Consider the following 21,042-nt stretch of genomic DNA (forward strand, 5'->3'; position numbering starts at 1 on the left):
GACCAGCACCTTTGGGCCAAGTTGAATACACACTGGACTTGGGCTGAGCCCCAAGCCTGTCCCTTCCCTGGTCCTCCCTGTTTCTTCCTCAGTAAATAAGAATCCTGCTGCTTCCTTCCCTGTCAGCCAGGTGAGAGGCAGGAGGCAGTTGCTGACTTCCAAGAGTTGGGGAGGGGTGAGGCCTTGGGTGAGGATGGGAGGAATGCACCGCTTGGGGCCAAGAAAGTGACTCCCCGTTTCCTCTGTGCTGGATTCCTTACGTAAAGCCCCATCCCTCCCCTTCACCCTCCTCCTCTCACTCTCCTTCTGGTCAACGTAATCGTGTTGAATCACCACCCTACACCCTCCAAAGAATATATTCTTATTTTCTAGAGAACCCTCTCCTCTCTTTTCTGGTCATGCCCACAAACTCTCTGGGCTCCACCAACTTGCCCTAAGCTGGCACCGACACGACCAGCAGCTCCCCTCTTCTAGTATGTTCCCTGTGGAACATGACCCTCTCTGTCTTGGGGCACAGAACCCACTGCCTTCCCCTTCTGGGGCCTGTCAGAAATAGGTAGTACCCAATCATTGTGTTAAACTAGCCTTCATGGACCGCCCAGGAGAACTTTTATTTCTTTCCAGAATCTGGATGAAAACCATCCACGCAACCACAGCTTACACTCTGGAACATAAATCAGTTGTCTTCACATGCCAAAAAACGCTGCTCTCTCACGCATAACTCAGGGACCCTCCCGGCTGTGCCTCTGTTGCCTGCTGGCCACGGCTATTTGTGAAATTTCTGAACTGTCCAAAAGAGGACGAGCCAGGCAAATTCTTTTGGAAGGATTTAGTCCAAATATTCACAATTTAACTGCCTTGTGAACTCAAGAACTTGTAGAGATGCATGGAAAATACCAAAGTTCTTTCCCCAAACTCACATGCACTGACACAACGTAAACATGTGAAGAGGAAACTTGAGATTATTCATACCAATTAGCAACCTAATTCAAAATGTGAATTTTTTATTATTCATTGGGAACTCAATTCACGTTAGCACTTCAGCTACTGTCTTCCTGTGAGTGTATCAGCCCAGTGCAGTGGTGAGTGGCACATAAGAAGGCAAAGATTCATGGTCCCCAGATGTTCAGAATCTTTCTGGAAGGGCATGTTAGCTGCTAATAAACAACTTGAGGATATGAATATACAGGTATACGAAGTAGGCTGTGATTCAAACTTGGGGAGCAGGGCCTTGTGTGTCCCAACTGTAGAAGGCTCTTGACAGTGTTACCAACAGGCCCATCTCGACGTCTTATGAATTGGAAGCTAGAAACTTCTTAGCAAAAGGAAAGACCCCTACAGACTCTGCATTGCAGGTGTCACGAGTGCTCACTAATGCCAAAATAGCCTTGCGAAGTAGATATTATTTTCACGTAGCAGATGGAGAAACTGAGGCTTTGAGAGGTGTAGTGATTTGCCCCAACTCACATGGCTACAAAGTCATGGGACCAGGTTTTAAATCCAGCTCCTCTCTGGCCTCCTGAGTCCACTTTCTTAACTGCCTTACCCATTGCTGGCCCTTTGAGCATTCTTTGTGCAGATATTTTCCTGTAAAAAATTAATTATTGAAAAGATTTTGCACCTTTCAGCAGCCCAGACACCACAGATTTTATCAAGGAAGAGGAGGCCGAACCTGGGGAGACTGACAGTCAGCCCAGAAATGCAGAGCTCAAGAGCGTCTGGGGACAGAAGCAGACGGAAATCACAGCTGCTGATGAAGGCGCCGGCCCACAGAGGAGCAGGTAAGGGCCTGTGGCTCATGCATCTTGGTCCTCAGAGAGGTAAACTGACTTATGCTGTTAACCTGGTGAATTCTATATGGTTTTTAGAAACTTGTGCTTTTATATGAAGGAGAGTGTACCTTAAAATGAAATGCTTAAAAGGTTTTAAAAGCAAACTATTGGATCTAGTTTCCTTCTCCAAGAGAGGCTGGTGGAAAAAGGCAGGGAAGGGGGAGTTTAAAAAAAATTTTTCTCTGCCATTACACCAAAAACATGACTGTGCACGGTTTTGAGTGGATGCTGGCCATTAGGCTTCTGGAGAGGGCATTTGGGTGCTGGGTGTTGCGTTTTGGAGTCATGTAGCAGGTCAAGGATGGAGAAGGAGTCTGCCGCTCTGGAGATGTCGCCCCTGGAGACAGTTCCTACCCACCTCCCAGGAAGAAGCAGACTGCTCACCTCCCACAGAGATCTTCTCCCCTCGGATCCAGAGCATCGAAATCTTGATGTGTAAGAAATAACATCAAAACAAATACATGCTTTATTTCCAAACATTGGTTTGGTGGATACTTCCTCCTTCAGTCCTGAGCATTCATCCTCAGACCCAAGCCATGCTGCTCTGCTAACCACATCATCCTCTCCTGCGGTAGCAGAAGGAACAGGACCCGAGGACCCCCCCAACAGGACTCCAAAGAAAGTGACATTTGGCAGCCAACCTTGCCATGATCCTGTTCTTCCCCTTGGGGAACCACTGAGCATCACACTTCCTCGCCACCCAATGAACACAGTATCCTTTATTTTAAAATATGATATATACTGTGGTGGACACATATAAATATAGAACATGGTAGTTTTTGGATGGCTATTAGAGCCTATGTGAATCTGTAGCAACTAGACATCCACAGGCCCCCAAGCATCTAACACCTCCTGTTGGGAAGGGCAGACCTCACTTCTAATTCCAGTTCTTCCTCCTAGCGGTGGACCCTTGGATGGTCAAGTAGCCAGCCACTCTAGATTATAGTTCCCTTGTCTTGAAATAAGCATGATGAAATCTACCTCATCGCATTTGCTGTAATAACTAAGTGAAATAATGTATGGCCAGCACCTGGCTAGAGTAGACACCAAACTATTGTTCGTTTCTCTCCTGTCACCACCCCAATGGCCCTCGATGAACTCTTGAATATTATTTCAAAGGTTAGCCTCCCCGTGCTCAAAATGTTCCTCCAGGGGCTGGCCCGGTGGTGCAGCAGGTAAGTTTGCACGCTCCGCTTCGGTGGCCTAGGGTTCGCCAGTTTGGATCCCGGCTGTGGACATGGCACGGCACGGCAGGCCATGCTGTGGTAAAGCAGAGGAAGATGCGCATGGATGTTAGCTCAGGGCCAGTCTTCCTGAGCGAAAAGAGAAGGATTGGCAGCAGTTAGCTCAGGGCTAATCTTCCTGAAAAAAAAAAAAAGTTCCTCCACCCGTGAGGCTCATATAGTCCCCCACCTGCACTCAGAAGACATCTTCCATCATCCTGAGATCTGTTGAGAATTTGTCCCAATTTTCTATCATACCCAGGGCTCCTTATCTTCCTTATTTCCTTACTAGTCTCTCTTCAGTTCTTTTTCTCACATTCTAAAGTGGATTGCATAAACTGGAGTAGGAGCCAGATGTTTGAGTTGTATCAGTGAGAGATTTGACACAAATGTGACAGAGGCAATATATAGAAAGCTCTTGCAAATCAATAAGAAAAACATGAATACCTAATAGAAAAATGGGGAAGAAGCCTAACAGTTTCACAGAGGAAATACAAGTAGCTAATAAACATTTGAAAAAAAGGTTCAACCTCACTAAGTTATAAATGTAAGTTTACATGAGAAAAATTTGACCTACCAAATTGGCTAAGGTTTTAAAAATAATACTCAATACTGGTAGTGAAACTAATAACACTTCCTGGGCACTGCTGTGTCAAATGTTATGCCAAGCCCTCGGCGTGCATCGCCAGTGACACCACTGTGAGAGGCATGCTTTTGGATCCTACAGGTAGGGTAACTTGTACAAACTGGAATTTGGCAGCATGTGTGAAAAGTCTTTAGAAAGCTTGTACCTTTCGACCTAGCAGTTCTACTCCTATAAGTCTATTCTAATAAGACATGTAGTCAAAGATGTATGAACCATGACGCTTATCCCAGTGTAACTTGTGACAACAAAGATCTTGAAACGATCTATATCCCCAACAACAGAAGAAAAGTTAAACAAATTATGATCCATGTATATAATGTACCCTTATACTGTAATTAATATCATGTTCTTAAAGAATAATTAATGGCAGGCAATAATGCTCACAATAAAATGTTTAGGGAAGGAAAGCAGGACATGAAGTTGCATATATCCAAATATCCCAATTTTGTTTTTTTAAAAAATATTTCTAGATAAGAGATCCCTGGGTTGTAAATTCAAATGTCTTCAGGGAGCAGGCGGATATGGCAGAAGAAATACGTAACAAGGGCTGTGGGGCCTGCGGTAAAGCAGAACATACGTGCTCCACCTAAAGGCGGCTAACTCAGCGTTCAATGCTGAGCCAAACACAACTGCGAGATGAAAATTGCCCAGGGTCTGGAGTTTACAACCCAGCCCTGAATTCCAGAACAGTAGCAATGGTCATCTGAGTTTTGGATTATGGGTGATTTTTATTTCTTCTTCCATATTTTCTGCAATAAATGTCTACTACTTTTATGACCAGAGGAAAACAATTAAAAGCATATGGCTGTCTGAATGTAGGAAATTATTGATCAAGCACGTGAAGAAGTCTAGACCAAAGACGTTGTCTTAGGGCAGATGGATGCTTTTTCTGGTTTCCTCTCACTGCACCTAGAACATTCACTTGCACCTAGTTGAACTCCTGGAAATGGCAGGCCCTCCATTCACAGCTGGAGCCCTTCCAGGGCCTCAGAGGGGCATCTGACAGCATCTGTAGGGCCTGGTCTGTGAGTAGCACATCCTGGCACGCCAAATTGGATATTTATTCCCAGCCCTGAGCTACTAAAGTCTGCTCCCTATTTGATAGGCGCAAGAAATAGGGTTAAAATAGCATAAATATAGAATGGCACAGTCTGCCACCTTTAGGAGCACACACACACACGCACACACACTCCCTGGGGAAGCACTGGTTGAATTTTTAAAGAGGAAGGCAGTGTGGTGACGAGGAAGGGTTAAGATGCACCCTGGGGTGTTTCCTGGATTCACAGGAGCCGCAGCACAGCACTTCGCCTGCGACTTCTCCTGGCCCAGAGGCCAGTGTCACCAGGTGACAGCTTGGTGGCTTCCGTGAAATAAGCTTGTGGTGCCTGTTGAGTTTCCAGTTTCTGTTTTGGAGAAGCTGCCCTAGCTGATTCTTTTGCCCATTAGGTGTCTCCCGAAGCCCAAAGTAGATTGGCTCAGGGCAGAGGGGGCAGCTCGCGCCATCCATCAGCTTCTGTGTGTTTAGGGAATGACCCCAGGTTCGGCTTCCAGCACTGGTTAGCTGGTCTCTGAGGCCCTTCATCAAATTCAAAATGAAAGTTAATCAAGCAGAGCCTGCATTTCCAACTGCTCCATATCATTTTCTCTCAAAAACTTGTTAGAATCCAGGTGGTCACATAGAGGAGTTTGTTCCTCAAAATGTGATCAGCCCAGTCTGGGTGGGCACACCAGCTCCATTCCTCTATATACATAGCCGGATGCTCAGATCATCCTGAAATTGCTGGAACATTTCTTACTGGGGTTTATAAAACCCATGAGGGGCCTGAGAGGAGAGCTTAACTGATCTCTAGAAGAGCTGATGAGTAAAGATTTGCACTGCGTCGCTGAGTGTCCCATGCAGTTAACAATAAAAGAGGCTTACAGAGCATTAGGATGTTAGAGACTCAAACTGGTGGTCCCCTGGGAGGCACCTCAATTAAAGTGAGTCGAGATTGACTTGGCCCTTGGCTGAGCCAGACGCTCCGAGGATTTGCATTTCACCTGCCTGAGCTGTTACCACACAGGCCTTCCCGAACCTGTGGGGTCCCGTCCACAGCAATTCATCTCTCTGCAGGGGGAATCACTTTAGAAACTGAATGATAAGGACAGCAGTGCCTCATCAGATACTGCAGGATAACAGCAAGGGGAGCAGAGGGGGGAAGGCCGATGTCAGGAGGGACCAAAGGTAAGCAGAATCAGAGAACCACTTTGAGGATAAAAAACCCTCAAGAGCACATACACATGATGATGAATTAAATGGATTCTTGTTTTCACAAGGAAATTGCAAGTCCAGCCGGTTTCTTAAGGTGTAACGCAGGGTAGTGGTTAAGAATACAAATGATGGTTTCAGGCAGGCTGGAGTTCAAATGAACACCCATCACTTAGGAGAAATGAGATCTTGGTTAAGCTATGTGACCTCTCTAAGTTGGTGCCCTCAGTTATAATGTGGTGTGATTGTGGTAGCTGTTTCATAGGGTGTGAGCCTAAATGTGTGTGTGTAATACAGTTAGCATGGCGCCTGACCGGTGCAGTATAAGGCCTCAATGAGTGTGCTTATTCATTATTTTTATAAGGAAAGTTTTGACCAAGTGATTTCACCAATAGAAATTCCTACCCATTTGGGCATTTGACCTCTCTCCTCTCTCTACATCTCTTCCAACTTTACAGTCAGGTGGTAGAGGGAAAGAATTCTCTTATAGCTAGAGGTTACAAATTGACTAGGGGCTAGTGACAAAGAGGAAATAATGATTTCATGAGAGATTTATAATTTTTATTTGCACTAAGTAGTAAATGTAGCCAAAATCATCAGTGTAAGTGGGCACCAGCTTCTAGAGCCTTCCTCCCAATCTTCCGAGGTAGATTGTACTTTTCTTAAGATTTTGTGAAGCTGTGTGTGAAGGAGTGTCAAAAATGTATGTTGAACAAATTCAGATGAGGAAGCACTGGTGGTTTTTATAGAAGTCATTCCTGAAGTGCTGGTTTTCCTTTTCAATAAATACTGCAATAAAAACCATCATTTGAGAGATTTAGCCATCATCAGCCTTAACTGGCCTGGGGCTGGCCAGTCTTCTGGAAGCTTCTTCAAAAGGACCTGTGTCCTCAGTGTCATCCAGTTTCCCCAGAAGCAGCCTGAGCTCCACAAATGTACAAAGGAGAATTCAGAAGCAGTCAAATGAAGCCAACTCTACTGTACTCCTCTTGTACCCCCAGCCGTGTGGACTATGCATATTTTCTACTCTAGGGTTGGTTTGTTGCCTTAAGGGATTCTCACCCTTGATGTTGGAGGTCTTTCATCCATGAGCACCTATAATAGATGATAAATTTGTCTTTCTTAATGCAGATCCAGAACCGATGTGGGCAAGTGACACTAAGCTGAAGAAGCCAACTCGAGAGAGAAGAAACTTAGTCTCATCCTCACAGCTCATGATGATGACTGAGAACACCCCTGAGAGAGCCAAAAAAGGAGACCCCAGTGTTCTTTCCCAGAATGAGCCACATCCAGCCCTATCTCAGACCTTCCAGGAAACAAATAGTCCTCAAGTGTTGAGCAAGTCCTTGGGGCCACCGCTTATAACCACCGCCATAGGAGGGCCAAGAAGGGCATCATTTAGGTTCAGAGATGAAGATTTTTACTCCATTTTATCACTAAACACTGGAGGAGAAAATGATGACACTGAAGAGGAAACTCACATAGAGGAAGAACTTTTGTTGGTTGGTATGCACGCACCCCGTTCTCCTTCCAATCATAAGAGAAGTAGATTTCTTGGGACATCAGCCACGCAGGCCAAAAATAAAAATTTTGAAGAAAATCCTAAAAATTGCAGAGCTAATTCTGTAAGAAGAAGTGAGTCCAGTCATGGGTCATTAAGAATAAGCAATGCAATGGAGCCAGTGACAGAGCAGCCTTCTGTTGGGCAAAGGATGTTCCAAGATCTCGGGCTGCCTGATGGGTGTCCTGCTAAAGAGAATGACAGTGGTGACAGTGAAAATGAGAAAAAGACCTTTCACTCATGGGACACCAAATCCGAACCCAGTCTAGACGATGATCTCAATGCTGAAAATGTATTTAATGATTGTACTTCTACGGAAGATAGGCCTGGTAACCATGATTGTGAAACAGATTGGCAAGCCTATTTAAACAATTCTAGTAATTCTCTTGACTATTTTCTTTCTAGTAGACCAAGAGCTCCAAGATCATCAATGAATTCATCTTATAATACTCCTGGATCATTAATGCATTCAGCTCTGAGAGATGATGTTCCGCTGGACTTGTCAATGTCATCTATTTTAGTTCACAGTTCAGACTCAGAGGGAAATTCAAGGTTTAATGTCCGTCGACCACTGTCCCCCATCAGAAATAGGAATCCACTTGCCAGTGCTGAAGGCCACAGCTATTTTCCAGTGAGCAGTGCACATGAATTTGGTGTCAGGGGAGCAGAAGATATTACTTTAACAAGTCAGTCTCAGGTGGATCCGTTATATACAGAAGATCTCTTTCTAAATCCTCAAAGCAGCTGGTCCTTGGTGGAGCCTTCCAGCTCCTCCCCATCAAGAATGACCTTACAAGGCCACTTGCATGTGCCTGGCTCCCTGCAAGAAAATATACCTTTTACTTTCTTTACAGTGTCTGATTTCACAAATCAAAATGATAATGGGAACGGAATAGCAGTCTCTGGTTTCACAGATGAAAAGGAAGCCACTAAAATAAAGGGAGACCCTGAGAAGCTCAAGAAATTGCAAGAAAGGTGAGGAATTTTCATAATTCTATGTATATACATGTATTTTTTTTATTCCATTTTTCCAATGCTGAAATAAGCCGTACTTTCATTAGAGGGTCATGGGGATTTTAAATCATAGCTGGGCCCTTCCTTGACATTTCATTGATGGCTTATTTCAGGCAAATTGTCTATGTTGTTGCTTTTAAAATATACGTATCTATAAAGAAAAGTTCAGTGTTCCAGCTCAGTTTCTTCGGTATTCCCAAAGCATTTTTCCCTTGAATACCATAACTTTAAGGAAGCCAAGTTTCCTAGATGGAAGGTTTCTGACGCTGCAGAGGGCTAGCTCTTCTCGCCAGCAATTAGGAACCAAAATTTTTTACGAAAAGGTTGCTATCTCCCCAGAGAATGAGCCATTCAGCACTTGAAGCTCACCAGTTCTCCCTCATGGGACTTTGCACAAACCCAACCAACAGTTCTAGAATTTGAATCTTCCAAACCAAAAGGCCGTTCCCAAACTGTTACCATAGTTACCTCAGTTCTCTGAAGGGCCGTGCTGGGGTAACCACAGCTTCCATTTTATATGCTCTTCGCGTGCATAAGAGAGAGAAGTAAGATCTTTTCTGAATTGCCCTTTTCTTTGATCTTTCCTTTCTTATGAGCCAATATTGGGGTATTTCACAACTATAAAATCTGATGCTTTTTAAAGCTATCATGAAACACCATGTCAGGATTCTACCCTTTCATTTACGGTGTTATCATGCCCGATGTTGGCTTACTGATCTGGAAAGCGATCCTTTGAATGGGAGCCCTCTTTGTGCATGTTAGTATGGCTCATTTGGGCCACTAATTATCCTACTGGCATTCACTTGTAAGTGGGAACATTCATGGCCATGAATTAGAATGCAAAAAGGAGGAAAAGACAGAACATAGAATGCATACATACTCCTATGTCTTTTATCCAACTGCAGGCATGAAGGAACTTTCTAGTTAGCAGCACCTTTTACATATTAAACAAACTACCAGAAAACCAACCAACTCATCCTTAAGGGCCAAAAGGCCTCATAGCCACCCATCCTCACCCCCCCAAAAATACAGCTTGAGATTCACCTGTCAGGAGTCTGGACTTGCACCATCCCGAAGTAGTATCTTTGGGCAAAAAATTATTTCTTTTAAAAATTCATCCACTTCTAAGCACGGTAATGCATCGAACAGCTATTATTTGTGTACTTCAACAAAAACTCTCTTTTTCTGTATATAATAAGCCTTATGCTTTTCTTATTACTTCAAAAATATTCATTTTAGGAAATATTAAAAATATAAACTTAAAAGAAAAAATCACCTATAACCCTGTAATCCAGAGATAAGCACTGTTAAAAACATTCTGTTTCCAGTCTTCTTGCATATAAACGCAATTTTTAGCAAACATCGGTTCATATTTTATAATACACCTTATTTTAATATTTCAAGCCCGTTTCTCTACGCCACTTATACTCTTTAAAAATTTTCTTTTGGTTAGTTACTTTAATACATACAGCAAGTATGTCACATGTGTGTACACACTAGAGAATTAGAAACAAAACAAAACGCAGACATCCCGTGCCCACTTTCCAGCTAACAGAATGTTCTGGAGCTCATGAGCCCTCACCTACCCTATCTCCTACATCTCCCTCCCTCACCTCCTCTCTCCCAACCCCCTCCGCTCCCAGGAAATCATCCTTTCATTGCCTCTATCATTCCTTTGCTTTTTATCTTGTTGTTGGAAGCTTTTTGCTTTATGGTTTTACCATAGGAATATACGTACTCCTAAACAATATAGTGTACATATTTTTTAATTCTGTAGCAATGTTACTATTATTTTTGAACTCTGTGGACATGGAATATCTAATCTTCTGCGACTTTCTGTTTCCTCTTACATTTTTAGCAGGATGCATCCTTGTTGATATTTTTGGCTTTGATTCATTCGCTTTCACCACTACAAAGTATTCTGTTACATGAATATACCACAATTTAGCCATTCCCCTGTCAATAAACACTTGGGTTCTTCATTGTTTTCTGCAAATAGCGCTGCATGAACATTCTTGTATATGTCTCCCGGTGCACGTGGGAAGAGTCCGCTGGGATGTATCTAGGAGCAGAATCGCTGGGCTGGCAGGTAGCACACCTTCCACTGTACTAAATAGGGCCGATTTACTGTCTGGTCAGTAATGTACACTGTTACACATCCTTGCCAGCACTTGTGTTGACTGGCTTTTCAAATTTTTGCTAATCTACTGGGAGTAAAATAATATTTTGGCTTTAATTTACATTTTCATGACTGTTAACGAGGTTAAGCATTTTATGTGCTCCTTTAAATGTTAAATGACCATTTATGTTTCCTCTTCTGTAAAATACTTATTTATGTCTTCTGCCCATTTTTCTTTTAAGAGTCCTTTATATATACCGGATACTAATCTAATCCTTTGACAGTCATGTGCTAGAAATATCTTTTCCTAATTTACAGTTTGTCCTTTCTCTTTCTTGATGTCTTTTAATGAAAATAAATTCTTAATTTTAATGTAGTCAAACGCTCCCATCTTCTTTATGGATTGTGATTTGTATGTTGTTGTCTAGATTGGGAAATCCTTCCCTAATCTGAGGTCCTTACAATATTCTTCCTATTTTCTTCTAAAATCTCTACATTTTCACTTTGCACACTTAGGGCTTCATGTGAAATGGATTTTGTGGTTCAATGTGAAGTCATGTTTATTGTGTGGTGTGAGGTACGTTTTATGAATACAGAATTGTCCCCGGATCCCTCCCTGCTGACCTGCAGAGCCTCCTCTGTCACATAACATAGCTATAACTGTATCAGTCTGTTTCAAGGCTCTCTGTTCTGTCGTATTGGTCTTTTTTGTTTTTCCCTAATCCAATACCACATCATCTTCATTGTAGCTTTACAAGTTTTGATAATTGATGGTGCAAAGCCTCCTCCCCGACTTTGTTCCTTAAGAGTCCTTGACTATATACATTTAAGAATCAGCTGGGGGCACAGGCTGGTGGCATAGTGGTTAAGTTGGCTTGCTCTGCTTCAGCAGCCCAGGGTTCACCAGTTTGGATCCTGGGTGCAGACCTACATACAGATCATCAAGCCATGCTGTGGTGGCATCCCACATAGAGGAACTAGAAGGACTTGCAATTATGATATACAATTATGTACTGGGGCTTTGGGGAGGAAAAAAAAAAGGAAGATTGGCAAAAGACGTTAGTTCAGAGCCAATCTTCCTCACCGAAAAAAGAAAGCATACCCTAAAAAATAAAAAGAATCAGCTTGTTGGGGTTTTCATTGGAATTGCATTGGCTCTATAGATTATTCAAGGGAGAATTTACACCTTAGAGATATTGAATCTTTCTTTATTAAACAAGGTATATCTCTTATTTCGTTTGTGTCCACTGTGGGGAACTATAATTCTTTTTCACTAAACTTTCCTTTCTTGGGAAGAAGGTGTCTTAAGAAACTGAGCATACATTTCTATATCTAGAGCAATGTCCATTTCTTCTTCTCCTTTTATTTCAGTCTCTAGCCAGTTTCCTTTCCTTAACCAGACAGTCCTCAGTCCCATGAGGATTCTAAAGAACAAAAAAATACCCTTAGGCTTCTTAAAAACCTCCCTACATGAACATCAACCAGATATTCTTCACTCACCATTTATACACACAAATATATTTGCTATATTTATATTTCATTAATTTTCCCGTCATCAAATTCCAACAGCTTCCAATCTGGAGTATTGGCATAATTTGTTGGCAAGTGTGGGTTATTGGTGAGCTCACGTCCAGGTTCACTGGTTCATCATTCATCCCAACCAACATCTATTGAGTGGTCTCTATGTGCAAATACTTTGCCAGACATTGGATGCACTTTACAGTTTGCAGAACAGATTTGCCATCATTGCACCCAGTGTGTCCACAACCCTGTGAAGTACGTAGCAGTAGTATTACTGTTGCCATGGCTTTATAGATGAGGAAACAAAGAGGTGGGAAACTTAAGCAACTTGTCCAAAGGCACCAAACTCACAAGTGTTAGAGGCAAGCCTCAAATCCAGGCCCCTGATCACCAATGCCGTGTACTCACAACTTAGCACACCACCAACCTCCTCATAGTGGCCATGGCAGGGGAGAGGGGCTCCCAGCCTTTACCACACCTCTAGATTTATGGGAGCAATGCTGCTTTTCCTGGTCAATTCATACATCCTAATCACTGCAGAGGATCCTGATGTAAGAGTCTGTGCACCCATCACCAGTAATCAAACCTGGAAGAATTGCCCGTAGGGCCAGAGGGAGCAATGTGTGAGCCCGGGAGCCCTGGGGCGCAGGGTGTGAGGGATTGTTCCTTCTTCCTTCCCCCGTTGATGCCCTGGGAACTGGTATTTGTGGAAACTGCAAATGTGGAGCCTCCTAGTCATGAGGGCTTGTTTTCCATTTAGTCTCCTGGAGGAAGATTCTGAGGAGGAGGGAGACTTGTGTCGCATCTGTCAAATAGCCGGGGGTTCCCCAGCCAACCCCCTCCTGGAGCCTTGCGGTTGTGTGGGAAGCCTGCAGTTTGTTCATCAGGAGTGCCTGAAAATGTGGCTGAAAGTGAAAATAACATCAGGTAGGTGGGGAAGGAAGAGCGGCAAACGTGCTACGACATATAATTAATAAGAAACACCACAGTGTGGGGCTCAGCTTCCTCTCCTCCGCCGCGCAGCACGCACACAGCAGCCATGCCAACGAGGAGACACCCGGCAAAAACAGTTCTGCTTTCTTTCATTTGTGGGGGAAGGGGGTGTCACCTAAGAAACTGAGCAAAGCTGCCTTTTTGCAGGAGGGGTAGAAAAAGAGCACTGATGGAACCTTCTAGAACCACATTAGATTAAAGAGATTCCCATGTGCTGATTTTGTCAGCTCTGTCTTTAACGGATATGCAACTGGGTGTGAAGCCCCTTCTCAACTCCCTGGGGAGGTTATAACCTAAATACAGCCACATCAGTAGGTCAGCTGTAGTTTTCTTGGCAGAGAACAAGAGGTTTCTTTAAAACATGGTTTTAGGAATGAGAGCAACTTGAACAAAAAAAAAACATAGAACACCAAAGAACAACTCACTTAGAAAATAGCTGCTACGCTTTCAGACACACCTCTCTGAAAGATTTTTACCCCATGGCCAGATCCTGTTTCTCTGCTCTTCCATGCTCTCCTCCTTGGGTATCCTTCTCCCAGGCAGCCTGGGAGATCTGAGTTTTACCCTGTCCCCATGGGGTGTGGCTGTGCCCCTCACCAAGAACAGCACGCCATTTACTGAGAGGAATGAACACGTGGGATGGTCATATGAACTGTCTCCTCCCTGAGGCCCTTTTTCCGTGAATGCATCTTGCCGAGCATGAGAAATCTAGGACCACTGCCCAAAGCTGCTTAAAGGCATCTCCACATAATTAGCAGAGCACTCAGTCCTTCGGAGAGCAGAAGAAGCGCGTGGATTTCAGTTGCTAACAACTCTGCCATGCCATGCTTTATCTTACTAGAAATTTGGGGCAATTAAACATCAAGCACAGAAAAAATTACTCATGAAATGTCTGATGAAAGTGCTGCTAAATGCCTGTAAATGCCAGTGCTAGTATGGGTATGTTGAGGAGAATTAGACTGGAAGGCACATGGGGCATTGAGTAGCCTAAAGCATTCCGGAATGATGCTAAAAAAAAAAAAATCAAGCAAACAAAATGCAGATAAGGGATTACTGTTCATCCTTGTCCTTTGAAATTCTCTATTATTTACTATTTATTTACATCCCCAGTGGGGAAAAGTAGAGCTGGGGTATAAAACTGTTCAAACCGCGTCTTACTAAATAAATGCAGGTAACTAATTAGTCCTCTATCTTCTGATGCATAAAATAAACACCAGTACATCATTAGCCAAATGCAGCAACTACACGAGGGGGAAAGGCGTACGGCAGGATGTTCACTTAGAGGTAACAGCCACAGTTCTGCATCTTCCACTTTTGCATTGGGGAATGGGATAAACAGAGGAAAAATGCTGATCTAGAATGCACATTTGAAAAAAAACAAAACAGCAATAAAGGAAGCCTTCTCATGTTTCTTTTCCCAAATGAGGCTGAGCTCAGGATCAGGTGCTGGCCCCAGATACTGCTGGACTAGTCCGCACACATGGCCCCTGGCTCCCCACTTCCTCAGGTGGGAAGTCACCTGGGCAGGAGTCCAGGCAGATTCTTAAACCATAGCTTGAAGATAGCTTCTGCCATCAATTTGGTCCTCACTAATTTATTTGCTTGGACCTGTGTTAGGTCTGCCAGAAAACAACAACAACATATGCCCCAATATTCCCTCTTTTGGCAAACATCTGTTTTACAGACTCTCAGCCTCCCTGTAGCAATTCCAATTTTATGAACCAGTATGTTTACAGTTAAATAGAAAGCAAGAACTGTTATTTAAAAGTCATGAGAATTTCACTTATATGAAGTTTGCATAATAATAAAAATGATGACAAAGGAAAATCTTCAGATCTCAGATTCAAGGTCATTTTCTACAGAAGATGGCTGACTTGAAAAAGGTTACTGAAATTCAGAATTCATAACACACAGAAGTTTGCTCTCAAAATGTCAACACAAAAAGACTCAAAGAGTCAACAGAGAAAGACCCAGGGTTATATGTAACAAGGAATTCTTTAATTTAAGGAGCGGACCTAGGCGCTGTGAAGGCCTGTGAGATGTGTAAGCAAGGCCTGCTGGTCGATCTGGATGATTTTAACGTGACCGAGTTCTACCAGAAGCATCAGCAGTCCCGGGTAAGAGGCACTCACGCCCCGTCTCCTCAAGGAGACCCTGTCCCTCATACCAGGAATGTAGAGGGCTCGAGCATGGGGGGCGTCTGGGAGTGTCCATTTAGCTCACTTCTCCGAGAAGACCTGTTACTAAATTGGATCATTGGACCGTTGGAGAGTGTTGGTCACCCACCCTGGGTTGAGGTCCTGCTCTGTCAGAGACAAAAGTAGGAAGCTGCAGTAGCCAATTGGACACACAGAAATAGCAAAAAGTCTGGCAAGCTCCACGCCCAAATTTGCTGAAGTAATTTAAGTTTAATAGCAGCAAGAGAAAACAAAAAAAAATCACGGTCTTGGAGGAAATGGTCCCCAACTGATATATCAAGTAACTCTGGGGTGATAAGAAACTACTTTACTCAAGGTTAATAAACATGTAGTAAGTGCCTACTGTGTGCTTGCTAACATTTGGTGAATTAACTCTCCTGGGGAATTTGGATTGCAATTCTAATACTGTGAAAGAGTGTTAACCTTAGATGGGAAGGTGACTTATGCCCAAGATAATAGTTAATTGCCCAGTTCTCAGACAAACAATCTTGTGTTTACAACTGCACTGCCCAATGTGGAAGCCACAAGCCACATACGGCTAACGAACAGGGGCTACTTCCAGTCAAGATGTGCCGTTAAGTGTCAAATACACACTGAATTTCAAAGACTCAGTACAAAAAAAAAGAGTGTAAAAAACCACACAAATAAATTTATATTAATTAGATGTCAAAATAATATTTTGGATATATTGGATTAAATAAAATATATTGTTAAAATTAATTTCACCAGGTTCTTTTTATTTCTTTAATGTGGCTACTAGGAATTTTCAGATTACACAGGTGGCTTGCATTTGTGGCTCACATTATATTTCTACTGGTGGTAATCTAGAAAGTGCCTTGCACATAATAAGCAGTCAATAAATATTTATCAAATGAAAATAGCCCATCATTACCATTATAATTTAAGACTGACCTTCCTCATAATGTGATTAGAAAAAATGATTCATAATCATGACTGTAACGCACATAATTTTAAAGCTATAAAATCATTGTTAGTAACTAAATGTCACCCTTCAGAGGAGAAGTCACTATGGCTTTCATATCATTAGCCTGTATCCAGACCTTTTTTTTTGCAAATAGCACAGCTGAGTCAAAATGGTGCATGTGAGTCTGCAAAATTCTGTAGTTACTTTTTTAAAATCCTGAGGCGTATAGACAAAAGGACAAAATATCGATAGGAATGGAGATTTGAACAGCACAACCAGTAAGTTTGATATAATGGGCATAGTGCCATACCAGCACTGCAGAGATCGGCTATCAGGAAGTGGAAGGAAGGAAGGGAGGGAGGAGGGGAAGAAGAAAGAAACGATTTCTTGAGATATAATTCAATATTTTGGGCCCATACATTGTGAGGGTCTTGAATCACTCAGTGATAAACCCCAGGCACTGAGATCTGAGACGAAAAACAGAAGCAACTCACATTCTTAAACCCTGAGGATGTTGGAGTCAAAATATTGAAAGGAACCAGGCCTTCTGAGTGCCTGAGGTCAGGGTACCAGCCAGGGTGCAGACAAGTTCTGTGTGGTCATCTCAAAGAATAGATTATTTCAGGAAACGGAGCCTGTCAGAATTCCTGAGAAGGATAAGTCCAGATGAGGCCAGGTTACCCGGAATACTACCAGAATGGTCTGCAGACATCACAGACACGGTACAGCCCAGGGAAATGTCTTGTCTAGGAAAGATTTCTTTTGGCCCAAGTATTTCCACATTGTTCTCCTGCTGCCATCATATACTGTTGGTTTACGAGTGGTATTTGTAGAATTGACTCTCTAACAGCAAATTTTTCTAGTTGTGCTAAAATGTATACACTCAAGTAGCTGGAGGCAGCCCATCCCACGGAAAAGCACACCAGCTTTGACTAACACGTGAACCTAGATCCTATTCCCCTCCCCAAAGTTGCCGTGTGACCTTGGGGAAGCTACACAAACTCTCTGGATCTCAGTTCTATCATCTGTGGGAAGTGGGAGATGACAGTTCCCACCTCGTAGGGTTGCGTGTAGGAAAAGACCTGTCACTGACTGTAGGAAAAGACCTAACTGTCTGAGTGAAACTTGAGACACTAGGGATAGCCTATCACCTAGTACTGTGCCTGCACAGAGAAGCTCGCAGTAAACAAGAACCGCCACGTGACCTCCACACAGACGCCCAAGCCCTCTGCTACTCCAGGGAGAAAGCTAAGCGCACCAGGACCAGGCCAGAGTCCATCACTGAATAAAGCCAACTGGCCCACCCAGGGTCATACCCAGATCCTTGGGATCCCTGCCTCCTACCAGCTGACAGAACCAGCTACAGGCACATTCCTGTGAAATAATTGTGTCAGCCAACATCTGGGCAGGAGAGAGACGGTGGCACACTCAACAGGGGTGAGTGAGGAGGGCAAAGACGTGAGCAGTAAAAGAAGCCAACAAGGAACGACTGAGCATCCTCAGACTGGCAATGTGACCACCTGCAGGCTTGAAGTGACAAGGGGAGGGGCTGTTAGCAGGATCAGGAGAGCCATAGCTACAGGAGAGCGTCACCAACAGCCTCTGACTTTCAGCAGGAGAAAGCAGGCCTCGCCACACCGCTGCCCAGCAGAGAGGGAACAAGGGAACAATTACCCCAGCTTCTCTCTCCTCCCGCCCTCTGGTCTCCTGCTAGGGCCTCCCATTGGCCAAACCCAGTGGGAAGCCAGAAGACAAGGGAGCCTACCTCACGCAATCCTTGAGATCAGCCTCTAAGCCACAGAGCAGGGTGGAAAACAGACCTGGAGGAGAAAATGGAAAGTATCCAGCACAGTAATTATTCTACATGGAAGCAGAAAACAGTCTAAATTAGTTTCAGTGAGAACTTGACAGGCCATCAAAGCCTTTTGGAAAATGCCCCTCCTGATAATCACAGGTAGAAACTGGCTTGACAGACCCACCCTGGCAGAGGGACGACGGTCCCAAGAACCGACGTGCAGTATTTATCTGCTGCTGGAAGGCGGTGGAGGGCTCAGACTTCACAGCAGTTCTGACTGTTCCGTGGCCTGCTGGGAGCTTAATAGTGCCTGTTTGCTAACTGTCTGAGTGAAACTTGAAACACTAGGGGAGCGTGACTGAGACAAGTCCAGGGATCGAGCCCCAAGTAGCGGTTGTTTCACGCAAAGATGTGGAGGATGTAACGCAAGCTCGACTCGCCCCTGGTGGGAGGCCCTCAGCTGGGCCATGGCTGACGTGTGCACTGGTGCTTCTGAGGTCCGGGCCCCTCCCCTGGCTCCCAAACTTTGGCTCATCGGGGCTCATCTGGCCTCTCTTGGCCAACCCTCAGTTCTGTTCATTCCTGGCAAACAGGTTTCCTTCTTGAGAAGTAGGGTAGCTGGTGCCGAATAGAGACATGTACAAAGAAAGGGACAGAACCGAAAGAAGCCTAGGACTGGCTTCCGCTCAGTCTGGCTCTCTCTTGACCGTGACTAACTTAACTAGCTGACTCACTAACTTATTTTCTTATGCATTATTCTCGTTTAGATTTTTTTTTTGCTTTTCTTTAATTATGGCAATCATAAACACACCACAGTCTCCCATATTAAAACTGACATTTAGCTGAATGTCTTTTTTTAATTAAATGCCCAGGCCCAGACCCAGAGGTTCTGATTTAATTTGTCTGGGATGGGACCAGGTGCAAATTTGGGTTGTGTGGGGTTTTTTTGTTTTTTGGTGAGGAAGATTGGCCTTGAGCTAACATCTGTTGCCAGTCTTCCTCTATTTTGTATATGGGTCACTGCCACAGCATGGCTTGATGAATAGTGTAGGTCCACGCCCGAGATCCAAACCTGCAAACTTGGGCCACCAAAGCAGAGTGTACCAAACTGGCCTACTAAGCCACTGGGCCAGCCCCTTGATTTTTTTTAAGTGTGGCAAAGTACACATAACATAAAAGTTTAACTAACTTTGAAAACTTATTGACTGCCTACTGTCAGCTACTGTGCTGGAGATACCATGGTGCCCAAGACAAACACAGTCACTGCCTTCTAATAGCGAGACCATAGGGAGCCATAAGCCTGGTGAGGAGGAACGGCACAAGCGATGAGCAGGCAGCTGCGGGAACAGCCGCAGAGGAGTCTGCCCTGCCTTCAAGACCAGGAAGTCCTCCCCACAGAAGCGATGTTTACGAGCAGGAAGGAGAAAGAGGAGTGAGCCCCCTGTCCACATGCCCTTGAGGGCGAAGTCTGAGATCTCCAAGACAGAGACCGCCCTCAAGATCTGACCACAGACTGGGGTCATGCCCTTTAGGTGCCCGACCAGCACGTCAGTGGTCTCTGAGGGTACAGAGGGGCTTAGACCAGAATATGTTTCCCTGGTTTGGTTCTATGCACCTGAGTAGGGGCAGAGTTAGTGGCCCGTGGGCACTAGCAGGACACTGAAACCTGATTACTCCCACATCTCTCAGACACTCGGTGGTTCCCACAGGGGCCCTGTTGGGTCAAGGCTTGTCAGTGGACTTCGAGTAGCTAGATTAGGAACTCTTATAGGCTGTCTGGAGAGTGGTCCCATGGGGCTAAAGCAGCTGTAGGGCCCCTGGACCTGGTAAGCACTTTTGGGATGCTGGCTCCTAGTTGTCTAATCATAGGCCTGTGAGGGCTTGTGGCTGTTCAGCTCTCCTTCCCTCCTTACTCCAGGATGCCTGAATATTAAGCCCAACAGGGGCCGGCCCCGTTGCCAAGTGGTTAAGTTCACGCACCTTGCTTTGGCAGCCCAGGGTTTTGCCGGTTCAGATCCTGGGCACGGACCTACCACTGCTCATCTAGGCCATGCTGAGGCAGCGTCCCACATAGCAGAGCCAGAAGGACTACAACTAGAATATACACCTATGTACTGGGGGGCTTTGGGGAGAAGACGTAGAAGAAGAGAAAAAAAAAGAAGATTGGCCACAGATGTGAGCTCAGGTGACAATCTTTAAAAAAAAATTAAGCCCAACAGGCATTCTGCACCCACTGCCCGTGTCTTGGTAGTGCTGCCTGTGCAGCAACTCCACATCTCCTCCTGTGAGTGTGAATCTGGAAATAGGAGGCGTACTTGGCTCTGATTGGGACCCTCAGATTTTACCAGAAGGAAGAACTCCTGGATAGTAACAAGTAGAGCTCCAAATAACAACCCAGGCCCCAAAACAGACCAGGAGAAAGCAGGTTTAAGAAAAGTTTAGGTCACAGGTTATACACTCAAATGCCATAGAGGCCAGGTAGATAAAAATTGATCAGAATCTTCCAGGTGTCCTACAATAGGGAGTGGTGGCAATTGTGGCAAAATGGAGAGTACTCGCCCCAGCTAAAGATGTTCATTTCCTTCCCTCCCATCAGAGCACACCTGCAGGCCAGATTCAGCTTATTGGCTGCCAACTGTTGATCCTCCGTCTAGAGCAGTGGTTCTTAGATGGGTGGTCCCCAGACCAGTAATATCAGCCTCACCTGCGAACTTGTTAGAAATGCTAGAAATGCACATTCTGGGGCCCCACCCCAGACCCACTGAATCAGAACCTGGGGGGTGGGTGGCAGTGCCCAGCAACTATGTTTTAGAAGGCCCTCTCAGTAATTCTGATGTATGTGAAAGTTGGAGCCACTAGAGTCAAAAGTCATGGCTGAATGGTCCAAAAGTATGCAGTTTTTTCTCATTTTTTCATCTGTACATGTTTCTTGAGCACACACACACGGTACACCAGGCACTGGGCGAG

General features: G+C 44.4%; 1 protein-coding gene across 17 annotated transcripts in view; it reads left to right on the forward strand.

Annotated features, from left to right (window-relative positions):
• MARCHF10 (membrane associated ring-CH-type finger 10) overlaps window positions 1–21,042 on the forward strand; it is a 199,793-nt gene that overhangs the window by 166,002 nt on the left and 12,749 nt on the right. For 9 of the 17 annotated variants that reach the window (XM_023652261.2, XM_070227102.1, XM_001495682.6 and 6 more), the window contains 4 exons: window positions 1,629–1,781; window positions 7,081–8,485; window positions 12,925–13,091; window positions 15,165–15,274. In XM_023652261.2, coding sequence (XP_023508029.2) covers window positions 1,629–1,781; window positions 7,081–8,485; window positions 12,925–13,091; window positions 15,165–15,274 — 1,835 coding nt within the window. The remainder of the gene's footprint in view (window positions 1–1,628; window positions 1,782–7,080; window positions 8,486–12,924; window positions 13,092–15,164; window positions 15,275–21,042) is intronic. The other 8 variants (XM_070227103.1, XM_070227101.1, XM_023652267.2 and 5 more) reach the window with 1 other exon arrangement.

The sequence above is a fragment of the Equus caballus genome, chromosome 11, assembly GCF_041296265.1.
Source record: "Equus caballus isolate H_3958 breed thoroughbred chromosome 11, TB-T2T, whole genome shotgun sequence".
In the NCBI taxonomy this organism is placed as follows: domain Eukaryota; kingdom Metazoa; phylum Chordata; class Mammalia; order Perissodactyla; family Equidae; genus Equus; species Equus caballus.